We start from the raw sequence: 20,000 nt of genomic DNA on the forward strand, positions 1-20,000 counted from the left end.
TGTCATCCGATGCTAATGTAATCATCACAGGTCTTTACCGATCAGCTGAATCACGCTTTAAATATGATGGAAACCAGCTACAGGGGAGAAAAGCACAAAATAAAGCTAGCTTTCTACCTGAGGTCCAAACAGAACCGTTTTTAAAGGTTTCAGCAAAAGGACAGACCTGGTAGGTGATAGATGGCACCAGCGATTTGGTGTCGTATGGAATGTGTGTTCAGCGAGTGTTTCGCAAGACACCTCCACTGAATCACTGAACACTGACTAACGCTGAATTGAAAGCAAGTGAAATCTGTGCAGTGGGTGTTTTGGACCTTACACACTCTCTCTCTCTCTCTCTCTCTCTCTCTCTCTCTCTCTCTCTCTCTCTTTCTCACTTTCCCTGATTCAGTCTCTTGTTCTTTCTCTCTTTTCACAGAACTAAGGCAGCCATCCTCTAACAGCGTCCCTCAAGTGCCCGAGACCACTGTAAAGCCTCGCTCTTCCATTCACTATATTCTTCTGTTCCGCTCTCCCTCCATCTCCCGCTCTACATGGAGGCAGGGCGATTATGGAGACAGACTGAAAGTCCGCTCACAGGGAGCTTCAACGCATCAGAATCCCAAATCCCTTTGGCTCCGACACTGTCGAGGATGATGGACAATCAGTCATACAGCATGTCAAACCAGACCGTGCCGTTTTTCGGCAGCAGCATGGTGATGACGGCGGCCATATCTGTGACCGTGTTCATCGTGGGTCTCATAGGTAACACTCTGGCCATCTACGTGGTTCTGCGCTACGTCAAGATGAAGACTGTGACCAACATCTACATCCTGAACCTGGCCATTGCTGATGAGCTTTACATCCTTGGCCTACCGTTCCTGAGTACTCAGAATGTCCTATCCTACTGGCCGTTCGGATCCTTCCTGTGCCGTGTAGTCATGACAACCGATTCGCTCAACCAGTTCACCAGCATCTTTTGCCTCACGGTTATGAGCATCGACCGTTACCTGGCTGTGGTTCACCCGCTGCGCTCCAGCAGGTGGCGTCGGCCCCGTGTGGCCAAAATGGTAAGCGCTGCAGTCTGGGCCACGTCGTTCGTAGTGGTTCTGCCTGTGGTGATCTTCTCTGACGTTCAGGACATGTTCAATTCCTGCAACATGAGCTGGCCTGAGCCGCGCAACCTTTGGCCAGTAGCATTCATCCTTTACACATCTGTGCTTGGCTTCTTCGCACCGTTGCTCGTGATATGCGCATGCTACATCCTCATCGTCGTGCGGGTGAAGGCTTCGGGAGCACGGGCCGGATTCGGGAGGCGGCGCCGCTCCGAGCGTAAGGTGACGCGCATGGTGGTGGTCATCGTGGTGGCTTTCGTGCTCTGCTGGCTGCCCTTCTACATGATCAACATTGTCAACCTCATATTCATCCTGCCTGAGAACAGCGTGATGGTGGGCGTCTATTTCTTCTCAGTTATCCTCACCTACGCCAACAGCTGCGCCAACCCGGTTCTCTACGGCTTCCTGTCCGATAACTTCAGGCAGAGTTTCCGGAAGGTTCTGTGTCTACGCAGGGCTAACGGTGTGGAGGACGGGGAGCCGAGCGCACCACGCACTGACAAAACGAGCGCCTTCGATGGCTTCCTTCCTGTCAGGAACGACCATTTTAATGGGCATGTGCAGAACAACCAGGTACTCACACACAAACACACAAACACACACTGATCCAAACAAACTACTTTTATTTACACAATTTCATAGTTTAGGAGCAGTTAGCTAACAAGCTATGCTTCTAAAGGTATCTACCTTAATAAATAGTATTATATACTAAATATAGTTGCCCTTCTTCAGCATTAGCTGTCTGACATCATATAAATAGCCAAATGTGCTATTGTGTAATTAACCTCAGTGACCCTGTTTACTAGCGAGCTTTTCAACATTAGATCAGCTGTTAACTGTGGATATAAAAAGAAAGGTGGTTTGAAAAAACTGTGACTGAGTTTGTCCAGTTCACTATCAATCTAGCTAACAATAGCTAATCTACTTTCCTTCTTCCTTCCTGTGGTATATATATATATATATACCTCAGGAGTGACCTGATATTACTGTAGGTGACCTGATATTATATACACTATATTATATAGTGACCTGATATTAGGCTAACCATTTAACCATTACAAAATAGGTTTGCTAGCAGCCTTGCTAATGTTATTGAATGTTGAATAAAGTTTGCTAGCAAGCTAATGTTATATTACCGTTATAGATTAGTCTTGCATAAGCAAGCTAATGTAAGATAAACTATAAGTTATTCATTGTGACATGTCACATGATGAAGTGATTGTGATTGGCTAAGTAAAGCTCACTGTTTACTAGGCAAGTTCAGAATGTAGATACACTCTGTGTGTGTGTGTGTGTGTGTCCTTTAAATGGATGACATGCCCTTATTTAAAGCTGTCCTCTTATCTGGAGAGCCCACTGAACACTAACTTGTTTGACGTCAGGGGAACTTGTGCGTGTGTGTGCATAACATGACTGTGTGTGTGTGTGTAGATTATGAATGTATGCCATCCATGTGTGTGTATGTGTGTTTGTGTATGTATGTTTGTGTGTGTAATCCATATATACTTAAAAAATATAGGTCTATACCATTCGTTCACATGTGATGGTTGTGTGAAGAGCACCCAGGAACCCCCACCCATACACAACGTCTGATAGGCTGTGCGGGTGTGTGTGTGTGTGTGTGTGTACATACTGATGTGTGTTTGTGGACAAAATACAAGCCAGGTTTGTGTACATAACACAATTCAGGAGCATTTAAACACCTCAATGTCAAAAAAACTGAACCGGTCAACCGAATGATTTAATACGTGCCCAGCGGTGGTCACAGGGAGAGAAGTAAAGATGGGGTAATACTTTATACCTGTGGACTACACACATACTACTGTGTGTATGTGTGTGTGTGTTTCTAGTTGTTCCTAGTCTATTGTGCTAGTAAGCCATGTATAATGTGTCACTGTAGTAACGAGTAAACACCCCCTTATTTCACATGATGGTAGTGGGATTGGAAAGGAACGGCGGGTTTCCATTGTGTGTGTGTGTGTGTGTGTGTGTGTGTGTGTGTGTGTGTGTGTGTGTGTGTTTGTGTGTGTGTTGTAACGTGCCCTTATTTAGACCTGTCACCTTATCTGAGGCAGTGCTGCATGCTAAATCTCATTCTAGCTCTGACGGTTTTGTGTGACTTTTTGTAGGACACTTAGGCATAAATTCCCTGATGGTTGAGAGAGCAGCATGAAAGGGACACGAGGAAAAAACATGCAACGTTCATCACCTTCAATTTCTTACAATCGTGGATAAATAAACCAAAACAATACAAAAAGTTATTCTAGCACCTGTGGTAAAATTGTTTGTAATGTAAAGCTTCAAAGCTCCATAACTCCAGCTTCACTTCATCTAAATGTTTCTAGTTCAGAAGTATAACTGTAACGCTTTTACAGTTGTTTTTTTTTTTTTTTTGGAACTATAAATATATTGTATATCTAGAGAAAAACAGAAATACCGATTACCGTGTCCTTTCGTATGAGCTTCATATTAACGCCACTGTAGAGTGAGACACGACAAACACATTTGATCATCAACATGGACACGAGACAAACAGGAGGAAAGAGTTACAGTAAACATCACATTAAACTTAAACTTGTTAAACGTTTACCTTCACGTTTAAATAGTTAAACCTCGTATTTTACACTCAGCATTGTAAACTTTACATGCAAGATGGCAGATCTTTAGTTTTCTGTGTAAAACTTTACACTATAAACTTTACTAGAAATGGATTTTTAATCCTCTGATTTTTCTGGTGATATTGTAAGTTTAATATTTATGCGAATATTTAAAAGCTATTATGCTAATATTTAAAAGCTAAACTTCTAAAACTTTAGACTTAAAGCTTTTAATCCACTTACAGTTTAAACTGCTTACATTAATGACATGCAAACGGTTGCATTTAATAAACCTTTGGAAGTTGAATGTCGTTCTCAGCATACCGCATCCTTGGAGGTTGGGGTCAGAGGGCAGGGTCAGCCATGATGCAGCACCCCTGGAGAAGGGAGGGTTAAGGGCTGTGATCAAGGGCCCAAAGGTGGCAGCTTGAACTCCAACCTTATGTCCAACAACCACTTGAGCTACCACTGCCTTGGACTCTTAAAGTATAGCCTTTGATAAACTTGACCTTAAACCCTGGTCAGCGCTTGGCTGTGATTCTGGAGGCAGTTGTGCAGATTTGTTGCTTTCTCACTCAGGTTAAAGAGGAGGAGATGGAGGGAATGTGAGGTTAATACTTAGCGGCAGGTGTTGCATCGCTGAAGGCCATCGACTAAAAGTCCACAAGGGCAGTGTAGGACGAGGCAGAGAGACCACAGGCAGAAAGAAACAGATGAATGATCACAGTGAATATTCACATCGTAGCCTGGACTCCTGTCAGGTTTGTTCACAGGACGTTTTTTCCTCTTCAGTGATCTATATCCAAATCTCTGTGTTGTTCGGTGTTATAAATCCTGTACAAATAAAATTTCAGTTCTGTACACATCAACAACAACAAACTCCAAGCGTTCGTTGGTCCGAACCCCCTTTGGTCCGGACCTGGTAAGTTGATGCTACATGCTACGTCTGATGCTACGACTGTTGGGTCAATGCCACTGGGTGCTGTGAGGCCATTGGCTGTTATAGATGAACGCTCAGCAGCTCGCCTGGAGATATAGCGCTCTATAAAACCAGCATTCCAGTCCTGTTTTTAACCTTTGTTCATGTGCCCTTGTCTGTCCTTCAGTGTCCCATTACTTTATTACTTCAAAACAAGTTTGTCAGTGTAGGTCTGAGAAACATAACAGACCTAGAAGGCATTACGATGTACAGTTAACTTATCAAAGTGGTGTGAAAACTCAAGAAGTAAACGGAATTTTTAAAAATATCATGTTTCTTTTTTTATTTGGAAACTTTCCGAACATCAGCTGACGTAACATTACTCTAGCTAATTAGCATGACGGTTTAACCTTGAACATAAGAAGCTGACAATCATCACAGGAATCGTTTTGTCTGCGTCGTTTTTTCCACGAACACAGAAAATCCCCAGAGACCCGACTATTCAGGCCAAATATGGCCGCCACTTACGCGATTAACCAGACCATATATGGCTCACAATTGTCGATTCTGTGGAGATGGAAGGTTTAAGCCAGTGGTTTTTAATCCAGACGACCCTTTACACCTGCCGGATGACGGCTTTTTTTTGTGTGTTTCAGAGTTTTAGGTTGCACTAAACATGATGGGAGATTAGGAAGATGGAGGGTGTCGGGTTTCCGGGACCTTTCTATTGCTGCGTTAAATCAATTTCTTAATAATCTTAAGTTACGACAGCTGACAAGTTGGAGAAAGGATTTTTCACAAATGACAGAATATCTTACAGCATCTTACTTCACGCGAGGAAATTTTATACCGTTCCGAACGTAACATGGCGTCATTGAAACAACCTGTGGAAAAAACAACACCTCAGCTAAAAAAAATAACATGTTCGGGTCATTGCTAACGCTGAATCCAGTGGAATTTCCTAATCCTGGCTTGAATAACAAATTCATCACTTTATTGATGAGCTTTTTGGATCACATTTACATTCGCGCTATCTGAGCTAAGAGGTACGTAGTTTTTAGCTATCGTGTACAGAAGAAAACTAGGGGGCTTTTTACACCTGGTCACTTCATGTGTTTTCTGTGATCAGATATCTACCCGATGGTAAAAAGACCAGGTCTAAATGCCCTCAGAAACGTTTTGTAGACGGATATAAATCTGATGGTACAAACCCCTTCAGGAGGTGGTCTGGGACTCGTTTCAGATGAAACTGGACAGGTGTAAATGAATGTGGTTGTTCAAGCCACATACGTCAGCGCTATACTCCTCCCATACGGAAGTACGTCACTCAGGTGATCTTTCACAAAGGCGTCTCGTCAGGGCTTAAAATGCGCTGCTGCTGCCAGCGAAAACGCAGCAAACAGTAAACGCTGTTTTTTGTAGCATAAACGTCGTAACCAGTTTTTTCGTCTTCTTTATGATTGCGTTCTGAAAACCGCGTACACCAAAGTGTGTTCCATTTCAATTACCCCGGAAATGAGGTAAAATCTATTAGCATTTTGGGCGGGAGTAGAAAGATCGGATCGATATCCGATTCGCCGAGACGCGTTTATGTGGTCTAATGTAAATGGAACAGTTTTAACAAATCAGATAGCTATCAGATCAGAGACAACACATGAAGTGACCAGGTGTAATGAGGACCTTAGCATGTTACTTACAAAACTTTGCCTAGAACCCAACAGAATCTTGCTTCTCTTTAAGGACATTTTGTTTTGAAGCCATCAGTTGTTGGTGAACGTGTGGCTGATTAAATTTCCGTTTTGATGTACAGAATTTTGGTTGCGTGTGTTTTTACAAAATCGGCACCATGTGTGCTGTATGTAGTGAAGTTATCCCAGGTGTACAGAGCTACAGCTTCAGAAAAGCATAATGTTACAGCTGCATTAAATTACAGATGAACCTTTCTGTCCTGCCATGAAGCTAGCAAACTAGTTCAAATTATGCTAATCTCCACAGAAAGGTAGGATTCTATCTTTAATACAACAGCAAATAAAGAATGACATGTGACTGCTCTGATTTTCTCTGTCGACCTCCTTTACTCTTCTTTAATCTGTTCATCTGTTACTATGGCAACACATGTATACATAGTAGGCTCACCTTTCTCACATATCCATACCTGTTCAACTGGTAAAAATGAGATCAGCAGAAGCAGGTTTGGTTTTATTATGTTACACTGAAGGCACTCTGTCTACACACTGCTAACATAGCTGGAACTGGGGTGGGATTTGTACTTAATAGGTTTATAGCCCCTTGCAACACCATCCACCCCATCACCTCCTCCTGCTGAGGTCCCCTGTGTAACACCATGTGAACCACTTGAAGGGTGACACATCAGGGTTAAATGCACTTCCCTTTGGGGCTCACAAAGGTTTTAGTGACCCTCAGTGCAAAAAAGGTGCAAAAGAACAAACCTTGAACATGAAACCAAAAAGCTCTGTGGAGAAAAGCTAGGAGTGAGCTGTGAAGTGGAGACTCTACTGAACACTACAACTAACAACTCTACTGAACACTACAACTAACAACTCTACTGAACACTACAACTAACAACTCTACTGAACACTACAACTAACAACTCTACTGAACACTACAACTAACAACTCTACTGAACACTACAACTAACAACTCTAATGAACACTACAACTAATAACTCTAATGAACACTACAACTAACAACTCTACTGAACACTACAACTAATAACTCTAATGAACACTACAACTAACAACTCTACTGAACACTACAACTAACAACTCTACTGAACACTACAACTAACAACTCTACTGAACACTACAACTAACAACTCTACTGAACACTACAACTAACAACTCTACTGAACACTACAACTAACAACTCTACTGAACACTACAACTAACAACTCTAATGAACACTACAACTAATAACTCTAATGAACACTACAACTAACAACTCTACTGAACACTACAACTAACAACTCTACTGAACACTACAACTAACAACTCTACTGAACACTACAACTAACAACTCTACTGAACACTACAACTAACAACTCTACTGAACACTACAACTAACAACTCTACTGAACACTACAACTAACAACTCTACTGAACACTACAACTAACAACTCTACTGAACACTACAACTAACAACTCTACTGAACACTACAACTAACAACTCTAATGAACACTACAACTAACAACTCTACTGAACACTACAACTAACAACTCTACTGAACACTACAACTAACAACTCTACTGAACACTACAACTAACAACTCTACTGAACACTACAACTAACAACTCTACTGAACACTACAACTAACAACTCTACTGAACACTACAACTAACAACTCTACTGAACACTACAACTAACAACTCTACTGAACACTACAACTAACAACTCTACTGAACACTACAACTAACAACTCTACTGAACACTACAACTAACAACTCTAATGAACACTACAACTAACAACTCTACTGAACACTACAACTAACAACTCTACTGAACACTACAACTAACAACTCTACTGAACACTACAACTAACAACTCTACTGAACACTACAACTAACAACTCTACTGAACACTACAACTAACAACTCTACTGAACACTACAACTAACAACTCTACTGAACACTACAACTAACAACTCTACTGAACACTACAACTAACAACTCTACTGAACACTACAACTAACAACTCTACTGAACACTACAACTAACAACTCTACTGAACACTACAACTAACAACTCTACTGAACACTACAACTAACAACTCTAATGAACACTACAACTAACAACTCTACTGAACACCACAACTAACAATTCTACTGAACACCACAACTAACAACTCTATTGAACACTACAACTAACAACTCTACTGAACACTACAACTAACAACTCTACTGAACACTACAACTAACAACTCTACTGAACACTACAACTAACAACTCTACTGAACACTACAACTAACAACTCTACTGAACACTACAACTAACAACTCTACTGAACACTACAACTAACAACTCTACTGAACACTACAACTAACAACTCTACTGAACACTACAACTAACAACTCTACTTAACACTACAACTAAAAACTCTAATGAAAAATACAACTAACAACTCTACTGAACACTACAAATAACAACTCTACTGAACACTACAACTAACAACTCTACTGAACACTACAACTAACAACTCTACTGAACACTACAACTAACAACTCTACTGAACACTACAACTAACAACTCTACTGAACACTACAACTAACAACTCTACTGAACACTACAACTAACAACTCTAATGAACACTACAACTAACAACTCTACTGAACACCACAACTAACAATTCTACTGAACACCACAACTAACAACTCTACTGAACACTACAACTAACAACTCTACTGAACACTACAAATAACAACTCTACTGAACACTACAACTAACAACTCTACTGAACACTACAACTAACAACTCTAATGAACACTACAACTAACAACTCTACTGAACACTACAACTAACAACTCTACTGAACACTACAACTAACAACTCTACTGAACACCACAACTAACAACTCTACTGAACACTACAACTAACAACTCTACTAAACACCACAACAACTCTATTTAACACCACAACTCTCCAGAGGGAGTCACATTAGCCAGATCCACTCTTCCCATCCACCCTTCTTTATCCTTACACATCTTATCCTCTACCTCACGTATTTATCCTCTTCCCTCACGTCTTATCTTCTACCTCACGTGTTATCCTCTTCCCTCACGTCTTATCCTCTACCTCACGTATTATCCTCTTCCCTCACGTCTTATCCTCTACCTCACGTATTATCCTCTTCCCTCACATCTTTTCCTCTCCTCTCACTTCTTTTCCTTCTCTCTCACATTTTTATCTCCTCTCCAACTCAGGTTTATGAGGCTGGAAGAGAAACAATCTCAGTCTCATAGGCACTCGACAGCTGTGGGTCACTGCCAAAGAAATAAAGAGAACATAGCAAGAATTGTTTTTCTGTGGGGTTGGTTTTGTTGTGTGTGTGTGTGTGTGTGTGTGTGTGTGTGTGTGTGTGTGTGTGTGTGTGTGTGTGTGTGTGTGTATGTGTGTGAAAGAGTAAGAGAATTCCCCCCAGATTTCCTTCTGGAATGTAGAGCACATTGAATGTTCTTCAGGCTGATTCTGTATTTACACACTGCTACAGCACCATGATCAACACTCACACTGGCTTTGTGTGTGTGTTGTGTGTGTATGTCTGTGTGTGTGTGTGTGTGTGTATGTGTGTGTGAGAGAGACAGAGAGAGAGAGAGAGACAGAGAGAGAGAGGGAGAGAGAGAGAGAGAGAGAGAGAGCAAGCATGTGGTATTTGTCAATACTTCTTGTTCCACACACATTTTTATGAGCAGTAGTAACTGCCACACATCTTGACTCTTCATGTACTGTATGTGCACCAGTGTGTTATAATGTGTGTGTTCATGTGTGTGTTCATGTCTACATCTGTTAACCCTTGGATACACTGTATTAGTGTTAAAATTTTTTCCAGATGATAAAAACTTCCGGCCACATTACACACTTCCTGATGCATGTTTTCTCAACTTCACCATAGCATTAATTGCATTGCTAGACATTGCTATCAAGCCCTAACCTGAAACTTGCAAACAACCTCCAGCTTAGACCACACCCACATCTGCTTAAAATCTCAATATAGACACAGATATGGATTTTCTGGAGTACGGGACCAGATGGTGTTGTCGGTTAACAACCCTGTTTTACAGCATCATGAAATAATACATGTAATCATAAATACATGGACCTATTTCGTGGCCACCATGAAAATCTCAAACATGGATGTAATTATCCGAGGGGTACAGAGGCGGGGGAACATCAGACGAGGTGCCAACCCGTCAGAGGGCACAATCACACTCACACTTACACACTGCACACAGTTCAGAGATGGCAATCAGCTGGAGAAGGCAGAGGAACCCCCTGAAGGACAGGGAGAACATGATGCATACTCCACATACTGTACACACACAGGGTTGAGGCAGAAATCGGAAGCCACTGTGCACTCTGGATGGAATACAAACAACCACAATACATAATGTAATGACTTTAAGGGAGAGAGAAGAGATGATTTTTGTATTTTTGATTCAATCCAGGAGAGTCCAGTCCAGATCAGTCCACTTGGCCCTGGAGCCGCTCCAGCTCACTCTCTCTATCTGATTCTTGAAGCGTTGAACAGGAGTTGAGAAATTAGCCTTCTTTGCCGGGGGTCACGGTGGCTTAGTGGTTAGCACGTTCGCCTCACACCTCCAGGGTCAGGGTTCGATTCCCGCCTCCACCTTGTGTGTGTGGAGTTTGCATGTTCTCCCCGTGCCTCGGGGGTTTCCTCCGGGTACTCCGGTTTCCTCCCCTGGTCCAAAGACATGCATGGTAGGTTGATTGGCATCTCTGGAATATTGTCCCTAGTGTGTGATTGCGTGAGTGAATGAGAGTGTGTGTGTGCCCTGTGATGGGTTGGCACACCATCCAGGGTGTATCCTGCCTTGATGCCCAATGACGCCTGAGATATTTCGTATAAGCGTTAGAATGAATGGATTCTTTGCCAAGTATCGACTCCAGCTGACACAAAAATCCACAGAATAAATCCAGTGAGTGTTTTAACATCAGGGTAAAAGTTGTAGCTTTAGACAAAACCCAGTTTCACAACAAAGCAGAGCAGACAGGTCCAGACACCTCTCAGCTGCCAAATCTTTATGAATCATCAAGGGATCAGAACTCTGAACTGAGCACGATACTCTGAACATCACTGCTTTACTCTCGCTGTTTTTCAGCAGGTTGTTTTTGGGATCTGATACAATTTTGAGTTGAGTTCAAAAGTTTGGGCTTCTGGAGATCCCCAGAAACATGCTGGACAGCGAGAAGAACTTTTCCAGTTTAGGGCTATTAATAGAGGTAAATAATTCTAAAACCTATTCCCATTTGGACGTTATGTGGGGGTTTATTTGCTAGAACATGTGGCTGAAGAGACTCGTGCCAGGTTTGGGTCACAGGTGTTTTGTCCTGCTTGTGAACCTTGTGCTTCTTATAGCCATGAGGTCTCAGTGTTCTGACTCACATATAGCAGGGAGATGACTGACTTTTGCTAGAGGGGAGGCTGGGCTACGGTGTTGCTCTTGCTGTACGGATGTACACCAGATTTGAGCCGGGAATTGCTCCCGTTCAGGACATCTGCCAGATCACAGCTGCTTACATCATGATCTGAATTTTGCTGACTGGAATGGAACTTGTCTAACGTCCCAACAAGATCACAGCCGTCACCAGTTCCTGTCATTCAGTCCCTATAATGACATGAATACAACACCGATGAGGCCAAGTCGTTTAACTTTTAAACAAATTTCACAAAGTCCAATGGTCCAAGTGGATGAATGAATAATACTATTGTCAGAGCTGATTTCCACCAGATATGTGGAAAGAATTTTGGCATTGTTTCTGAGCGAAGACTTAATCTATTCAAAATCTAATTTGATTATATTTTGTTTGAAATCCATTTCGGGGGGCACGGTGGCTTAGTGGTTAGCACGTTCACCTCACACCTCCTTAGTTGGGGGTTCGATTCCCGCCTCCACCTTGTGTGTGTGGAGTTTGCATGTTCTCCCCGTGCCTTGGAGGTTTCCTCCGGGTACTCCGGTTTCCTCTCCCGGTCCAAAGACATGCATGGTAGGTTGATTGGCATCTCTGGAAAATTGTCTTTAGTGTGTGAATGAGAGTGTGTGTGTGTGTGCCCTGTGATGGGTTGGCACTCCGTCCAGGGTGTATCCTGCCTTGATGCCCGATGACGCCTGAGATAGGCACAGGCTCCCCGTGACCCGAGGTAGTTCGGATAAGCGGTAGAATATGAATGAATGAATGAATGAATGAATGAAATCCATTTCTTGGTTGGTTTGAATTTATTCAGATTAGCTTATTGCCGAGTCATCTTTTAAGCAGCAGGCTGATTCCTTTCTCAGCATGTTTACTATCATACTGGATGGTAGACTATGGAGTCACAATGCTCCACAGCCAAAAGGTTCAAATAAAAGCATCTCTTGAAGTTCATGAGAAGTTAAAAGCTCAGAATCTTTGCGTACAGCCTACAGGGGTTTAATCAATTTACCTTTAAGTCACCTCTGATTTGTGTTAGAAGAAAATAACTATTTTTATGCCTCTGAGGTTTTAAATTGAAAGTAATATAAAAAAGTCACCTTGGTGTACTTTATAAACTCCATAATCTCCTGCATCCCAGTATCCCAGTACATCCCAGTACAATACCAAGAAAAGGTCGAGTTACAAAAAAGTTGAAATAAAAACAGACCTACGGAGTTTTCCTCTTGATTTAACATCAGATATCCTTCTCTCTGGAACGGCCAAGCGTACAACACCTGAACACTTATCTCCAGGAATCTCATCCATCACGCATGATCCATGCTGAATTCCAAATCCAGATGTTGTTGAGGAACACACAGCTGGAAATGAATGAACAAGGGGCCATGACATCAGTCTTTTATTCCTGTCTGCTCTTTTATCATCTCTCGTGCAAGTGTGTACCGACACACAGAGGCATAATCATCTCACCAAGGTCTGCAAAAATAAACATACTCTTACAAAAAGCATTCCGGAAAGATTGTTTAGATCGATAACTCTCCCGGTTTTCCAATGCCTTCAACTCACAGCCTTTTCTAAATGGGAGACCATCTGCTGGGAGGCTTTTAGCCAAATACAAAGTCACAGTGGATCGAAATAAAGAAACCATTAAGCATTGGATGTATTAATAGATAGATGTTTGGGTGGATGGATTAATGAATGTTGGGATGGATGGATGGATGGCAAAAGTTTATACTAATGCATTATTATTGATGTAAGGATGAATGGATAGAGTAATGGGTGATTGTTTAAATGAATAGGATTAGATGGATCCCCTCTCTACAAAGGGCAGCAAATGGGTATTTGGATGGATGGATAGATGGGTGGACAAACAAATGTGTATTTCGATGGATGGATGGATGGATGGATGGATGGATGGATAGATAGATAGATAGATAGATAGATAGATAGATAGATAGATAGATAGATAGATAGATAGATAGATGTTTATTTGGATGGATGGATGGATGGATGGATGGATGGATGGATGGATGGACAAATGGGTATTTTGACGGATAGATAGATAGATAGATAGATAGAAAGATAGATAGATAGATAGATAGATAGATAGATGGATAGATATATAGATAGATAGATAGATAGATAGATAGATAGATAGATAGATAGATGTGTATTTTGGATGGATGGATAGACAAATAGGTATTTGGATGAATGGGAGGTTGGTTAGATGTATGAACAAATGTGTATTTGAACAATTAAGACATTCTCTGCTAAAATATTCTTTCATTTTGCCATCAAAGTTGAGGAAAGGTTATATAATAGAAAACTACAGCTAACCTTATAAAACCAGATCAAATCGTCTTCCCTTTTTACGGGTTCAAATGCATGATTCTTATTGGTTCATTCTGTTTATCATAGTAGCAACTGGTAGCCAATAAAATATGTACTGTACACTATATAGTCAGCTGTGTGTTTGTTTCCTCATTCATCTTCTACCGCTTATCCGAACTACCTCGGGTCACGGGGAGCCTGTGCCTATCTCAGGCGTCATCGGGCATCAAGGCAGGATACACCCTGGACGTGCCAACCCATCGCAGGGCACACACACACACACTCTCATTCACTCACGCAATCACACACTACGGACAGTTTTCCAGAGATGCCAATCAACCTACCATGCATGTCTTTGGACCGGGGAGGAAACCGGAGTACCCGGAGGAAACCCCCGAGGCACGGGGAGAACATGCAAACGCCACACACACAAGGTGGAGGCGGGAATCGAACCCCCAACCCTGGAGGTGTGAGGAGAACGTGCTAACCACTAAGCCACCGTGCCCCCATTTGTTTGCTCAAACAAATAAAAAACAAAACAAAAACACGAATGATTGACAGATGTTCCAGGAAGTGTGCAAACCTGAAATAAAAAACTTTTATAAAACATTTGCGATAATAATCTAGCTCTGTGGATGCGTAGCATCTTATAAACAAATGTGGAATCCTGTCTGGGACATGGTGAACTCTGTAGCATGAATTACATCCTGTCATGTTTGTCTGCGCTAAATATGAGCTCCGTGTTCTTTCCTGTTCCAGATGTCGCATGTGTTTGTCTGATTTGATTTTTTAGGCAACTGATTTAATTGCGTGGTTTAACTCCCAGACCACCTGATGACCGTCAGAGCTTTCTGTCCATCGTGTCTGGGTACGCTTTTTTTTTCTTGCAGTGACATTTTCCATCTTCATTGATTTCTTTCTGCAGTGGGTTCAGTGAGGAGGCAGCAGAATTGAGCATCTCAGCATCACGCATCAAACACTTCAGACTCACGGTCGATTTATAAATCCTGGGCCTGCAGGAACACTTTGTTATAAACTAGTGTTAAAATCAGCCTGAGGTACAGAGGAAGCTCATCAACAGTGCAGGATGAGAAGCTCAGAGATGTCATCTGGCAGGTTCTCATTCCAGCAGAGCTGCGGTTTCGCTCTAGGTTGTTGTGCTTGTTGTGGTTGTTGTTGTTGTTGTTGTTGTTGCCATACACACGTTCCTGCAGAAGTCCCATCTGAGTCATGCAGAAGTCCCATCTGATCACTACATTAAAAATCAAGCAGAAACATTTTGAATATATTTATTATTTCATGTGATAATTACTACAGTAAATCGATAACAGATTATTCAGTCTAATTCTATACACAAAAAAGTTTTATTCAGATATATGGCATATGGCATTGAAATAAGTAAATAAATATCTCGAATAAGTGACATATCCGATACATTTGCTCATAATTCAGATATCGTCAGTTGCTTAGATGTTATTTTTCCTCATCATGACTATACCTGGGTGACCCTGACCTTACTGAAGATGAATTAACAAATGAACGGTCTTGTTACCACAGCAACATGGAACCGGATGATCGCTCAGGTCTCAATTTTACATGGTTAATTTTACATGACTAAAATTTATTCACCTAAGACGGGGTGATTGGAGACCTCGCGTTGTCTCTTGATGTCATACTGTACGTGAACTCTCTGGCAGACACAGATCATATCCTGCATCCTTGTGATTAGATTTACAAGAGAAAGAGCAGTGCTTGCGTTTATATCTTACATCACTTGGTGTAACCGTGGGGACTTTTATAAAGGTTAAAATGGTTAAGAAGGCAAGGAGCATAACATCTCACTAGCCGAGCAGTTTGTCAGGAACCTGTTTCACTCCAAGAGCTTTCACAGAAGCTCTGGTTTAGTGTTTGATAATATAATCAGACATGAGATTGAAAGAAAGTATAATAGAAAAGGTTGAGTGAGTGTGAATTCCCAGGACTGCACAAGTTTTAAAGAAATCACCACATGTTAACTGAGTCATGTGTTTCAGCCCAGTGATGCTTAAGCTCCAGGTTTAGCATAAGATACACGCCAAGGTAGTCGACTGGATAAATGATGTGATGATGGACTTGTAGGCTTGCGACATGCACCAGAATAGTAATTAGTCATTTAAGAGATCTGGAAATCTGCACAATCACACAGAAGACAGGTCTATCAGGCTCGGCAGTGATGTAGCAGGAAGCTTAAGTGAGTAATAAATCAGCGTAATCAAAGATGTCGTTCTCAGCATGAAGAATGGGGCAGTAAGGAGACGTTGTTCAACTTACAAATGTGTGGTTTACATAGAGAAAGGACTGAAGGTGCTGGTATTTTGTGGTATTTGTGAGCATTTTTTAAGTTGTGTGGTATTTTGTGGTATTTTTTGTTATATTTTGTGGCATTTCAGTGTATTTTGTGGTACATCATTGTACTTTGTGGTATTTTGTGGTATTTTTTGTTCTATTTTGTGGTATTTCAGTGTATTTTGTGGTACATCATTGTATTTTGTGGTATTTTGTGGTATTTTTTTTTTCTATTTTGTGGTATTTCAGTGTATTTTGTGGTACTTTAGAGTATTTTGTGCTATTTTATGTTTTTTTTGTGTTTTATCTAATGTAAAACTACCGATTTGATTTAATGATAATTAGCTCTTCCTAACAATCACATAAAGTCATTAAGGCTCAGTTTTCCAGGATGTGTATTGAGGTTTAAATCACTGCTCAGCAACAGCTTTCAATTTCTGCCTCTATTATCGCAAATTGTTCTGGATTTTAGCACCAATGTGTGAAACGGCTGCTCACTGTCACGTTACCGTAGGTGAAAAGACTGTTTTCCGCTTTTTGTAGTGTGTGTGTGTGTGTGTGTGTGTGTGTGTGTGTGTGTGTGTGTGAGAGAGAGAGAGAGAGAGAGAGAGAGAGAGAGAGAGATTGGATTTACAGTAATAACAAGCCCAAGCTGTTCTCATTAGTATTAATGGAGATGCTATGCCATAGTACAGTGCTGCAAGCCTGGTAAGCTTGTTTGTGTGTGTGTGTGTGTGTGTGTGTGTGTGTGTATTCACTTGAACACAGTCAACATTATACTTACATTATAATGAATTTGCACTGTTATAGACATATGCACTAAATCATTAAATAGACTTTGCGTTACATAATGATTCAGAAAATAAAAATCAATCACGTGGTGGTGTTATGAAGCGGACTTCCTGTTACTAATCTAAAACAGGCACAAACAATGACGTGTTTTATTCCTTTTATCCCACAACCATTTTATGTGGTTTTGTGGATCATCCTTTTAGTAAAGCTGTTACTATAGCAACAATAACCCTAAAAAAAAAGTGCATTAATATTTGGACTGTTTTCGAAAGTTAATTAACACTTTCTGAGTCCAGAAGTCAGATATGGGATTGGATTGAAGCTGAGGGAGGTTATTCAGGGTGAAATAAGGGGTGCCAATATTTTGTGTAAAACCAATTATCATACATGGAGCTGAAGCTGTAAAAAGTCTCTGAAATTTGTTCTCTGTGTCTCTGCAGGACATGCAGTTGGAGCCGTGCTCTGGTGAAACATCGAAACCAGTGAAATCTAAAGTGATTGGCCAGTCCTCACTTTAAACCCCACCCCCTTTCTCACTCACTTTGTCTCCATGCCATCACAATTCTTCCCTGTCTCTCTGTCCATCCACCCATATGGTCTGTCTGTCATTTCTTCCTGATGAAGGTGGAGCCTCAGACCCCGACTCCACCCACCGACACTCCATCCTTGCTGACAGAACAGCTCAGCCTTCAACCTCATCCAGGTCCATGACCTCTGGTGAGTAGAGGATTGTGGGTACATGGTCGTGACTGGAACGCCCAGCAGGATGGAGGAAGGTGGAGAGGTTGTGTTGTCTGTGCAAACTGCAGGAGGCAAGAACGAGACGTGAGTGAGACATACATGCTGAGAGCTTTACGAACTTCGCCAATGTTCACCGAGGAAGTCAGCAATCCTCGGTGTGAGTCAGCGGTGTACCGGGATGAAGTGAAGGCTGCTGCTCCTGATTGACCAGAGATGCCAATTTCTGACAAACTCATAGCATATCACACACACACACACACACACACACTCACATTACAGAAACAACAAACCACAGGCTTTCTTTCTGTTTGTCAGGTTATAGCTTGTCTCAGAATCCCAGACCCTGCTAGCAACTGCTGCTCCGTGTCTCTCACGCTGCTCCCCCTAAGGACCTCAGACTCATTGACTCAAATGTTTCAGCATGTGTTTTTTCACATGAACTTCAGCTTCAAGCTTGATCAAGACCACAACATTGTGGACACACGTCATCCCAAATTGTCCATGACGTTCCTGGAACACTCACAGACTCATCGACTCTGTATGTTTTAAACACAATAACTAATTTTGACCAAAAAAAAAAAAAAAGAAAGAAAGATGCCTCCATCTGAGTTCAGACCAAATATTTCATCCCTCTTTCACCAGCAATGTTGCGTCTTTGTGACAGACAGGATGCAGTATGAGTGAGTTGTCTGCTGATGGGATGCTGTGTTATCTAGCCTCACTCCTGGACTTCTGCTTTCACCTACCTAATACAAGAGTGAGATTTGGGGCGTTGCCTTGGGAATGTTGGGCCTTGCAAGCCTTTGGAAGCCATAACTGTGTGATCCATTATCTGCATGATTGACTTTTATTAAAAAAAGTGTGAGCTCTTTTTTATCTGGAAGGCCATGCTTTCTTTACTGGGACTGACACACAGAGGCCAAGCCTCCTTCATTATGACTGACACTTAGAGGCCACACCTCCTACATTGGGATTGACACTTATAGGTCACACCTCCTTCATTGGGACTGACACTTACAGGCTACACCTCCTTCATTGGGACTGACACTTATAGGTCACACCTCCTTCATTGGGACTGACACTTAGAGGCCACACCTCCATTGGGACTGACACTTACAGGCTACACCTCCTTCATTGGGACTGACACTTAGAGGCCACACCTCCATTGGGACTGACACTTACAGGCCATTATTATATCCTTATAAATATTGGCATCCGATTGTAAATCTGTGAATATTCTACAGCCCAGTTTAATGTGATTTATTTTTATATGTGCAGTAGGTTTTTGAGAGAGAGAGAGAGAGAGAGAGAGAGAGAGAGAGAGGTGCTGCTGTAAGGACACAATGTATTACAGTGTAAATGGGTTGAAGTGCCTTTTCCGAGTCAAAGGGATGAAGTGGTGTCACAGTACTTGATGTACAGACAATCAGCTGCTTGCCTTATGTGGCTTGTTTGTCCTAATATCTTGTTTATATGTGTCTTTTTCCCTCGCTGCATGCATTTCTGCCCACGCCCCTCCCATCCCCACCCTCAACCCGCCCCTCCCATCCCCACCCTCAACCCGCCCCTCCCATCCCCACCCTCAACCCGCCCCTCCCATCCCCACCCTCAACCCGCCCTTAACCCCGCCCTTTTACCAGGTCTGTTTGTTTTTTAAAAGACTGTATAAAAATGTTTGCAGATATTAATTTGTGTTTGTGATCAAACATTGGTCTGGTCAACCTTTTCCTCTGTTACAATTTATATCGATGTGTAAAATCCTTGTATGTAAACTCTACATACTGTATCTCACACACACACACACACACACACACACACACACACACGCTTCTCATCACTTTACCAGAATCTGTGAAAGAATTTTTTTTCTGTGTTACTACAAAAGTGTTTGATTAATGTGTGTGTGTGTGTGTGTGTGTGTGTGTGTGTGTGTGTGTGATATGTGATATGTTTTGTTGCTGTATATGCTACAAAGATTGTGTATCGCTCAGTTGATGTCTAAACTTGTATATCACTTTGGTTGGTTTGTGTGACATCAC

General features: G+C 41.8%; 1 protein-coding gene across 1 annotated transcript in view; it reads left to right on the forward strand.

Moving 5' to 3' along the window:
* LOC132839571 (somatostatin receptor type 5) overlaps positions 1–20,000 on the forward strand; it is a 23,000-nt gene that overhangs the window by 2,305 nt on the left and 695 nt on the right. The window contains exons 2-3 of the mRNA XM_060860604.1: positions 419–1,667; positions 17,661–20,000. The exon at positions 17,661–20,000 is cut by the window's right edge and continues 695 nt beyond it. Of these exons, the coding sequence (XP_060716587.1) occupies positions 534–1,667; positions 17,661–17,738 (1,212 nt within the window). The 5' untranslated portion in view covers positions 419–533 and the 3' untranslated portion in view covers positions 17,739–20,000. The remainder of the gene's footprint in view (positions 1–418; positions 1,668–17,660) is intronic.

The sequence above is a fragment of the Tachysurus vachellii genome, chromosome 24 (genome assembly GCF_030014155.1).
Source record: "Tachysurus vachellii isolate PV-2020 chromosome 24, HZAU_Pvac_v1, whole genome shotgun sequence".
NCBI classification, from domain to species: domain Eukaryota; kingdom Metazoa; phylum Chordata; class Actinopteri; order Siluriformes; family Bagridae; genus Tachysurus; species Tachysurus vachellii.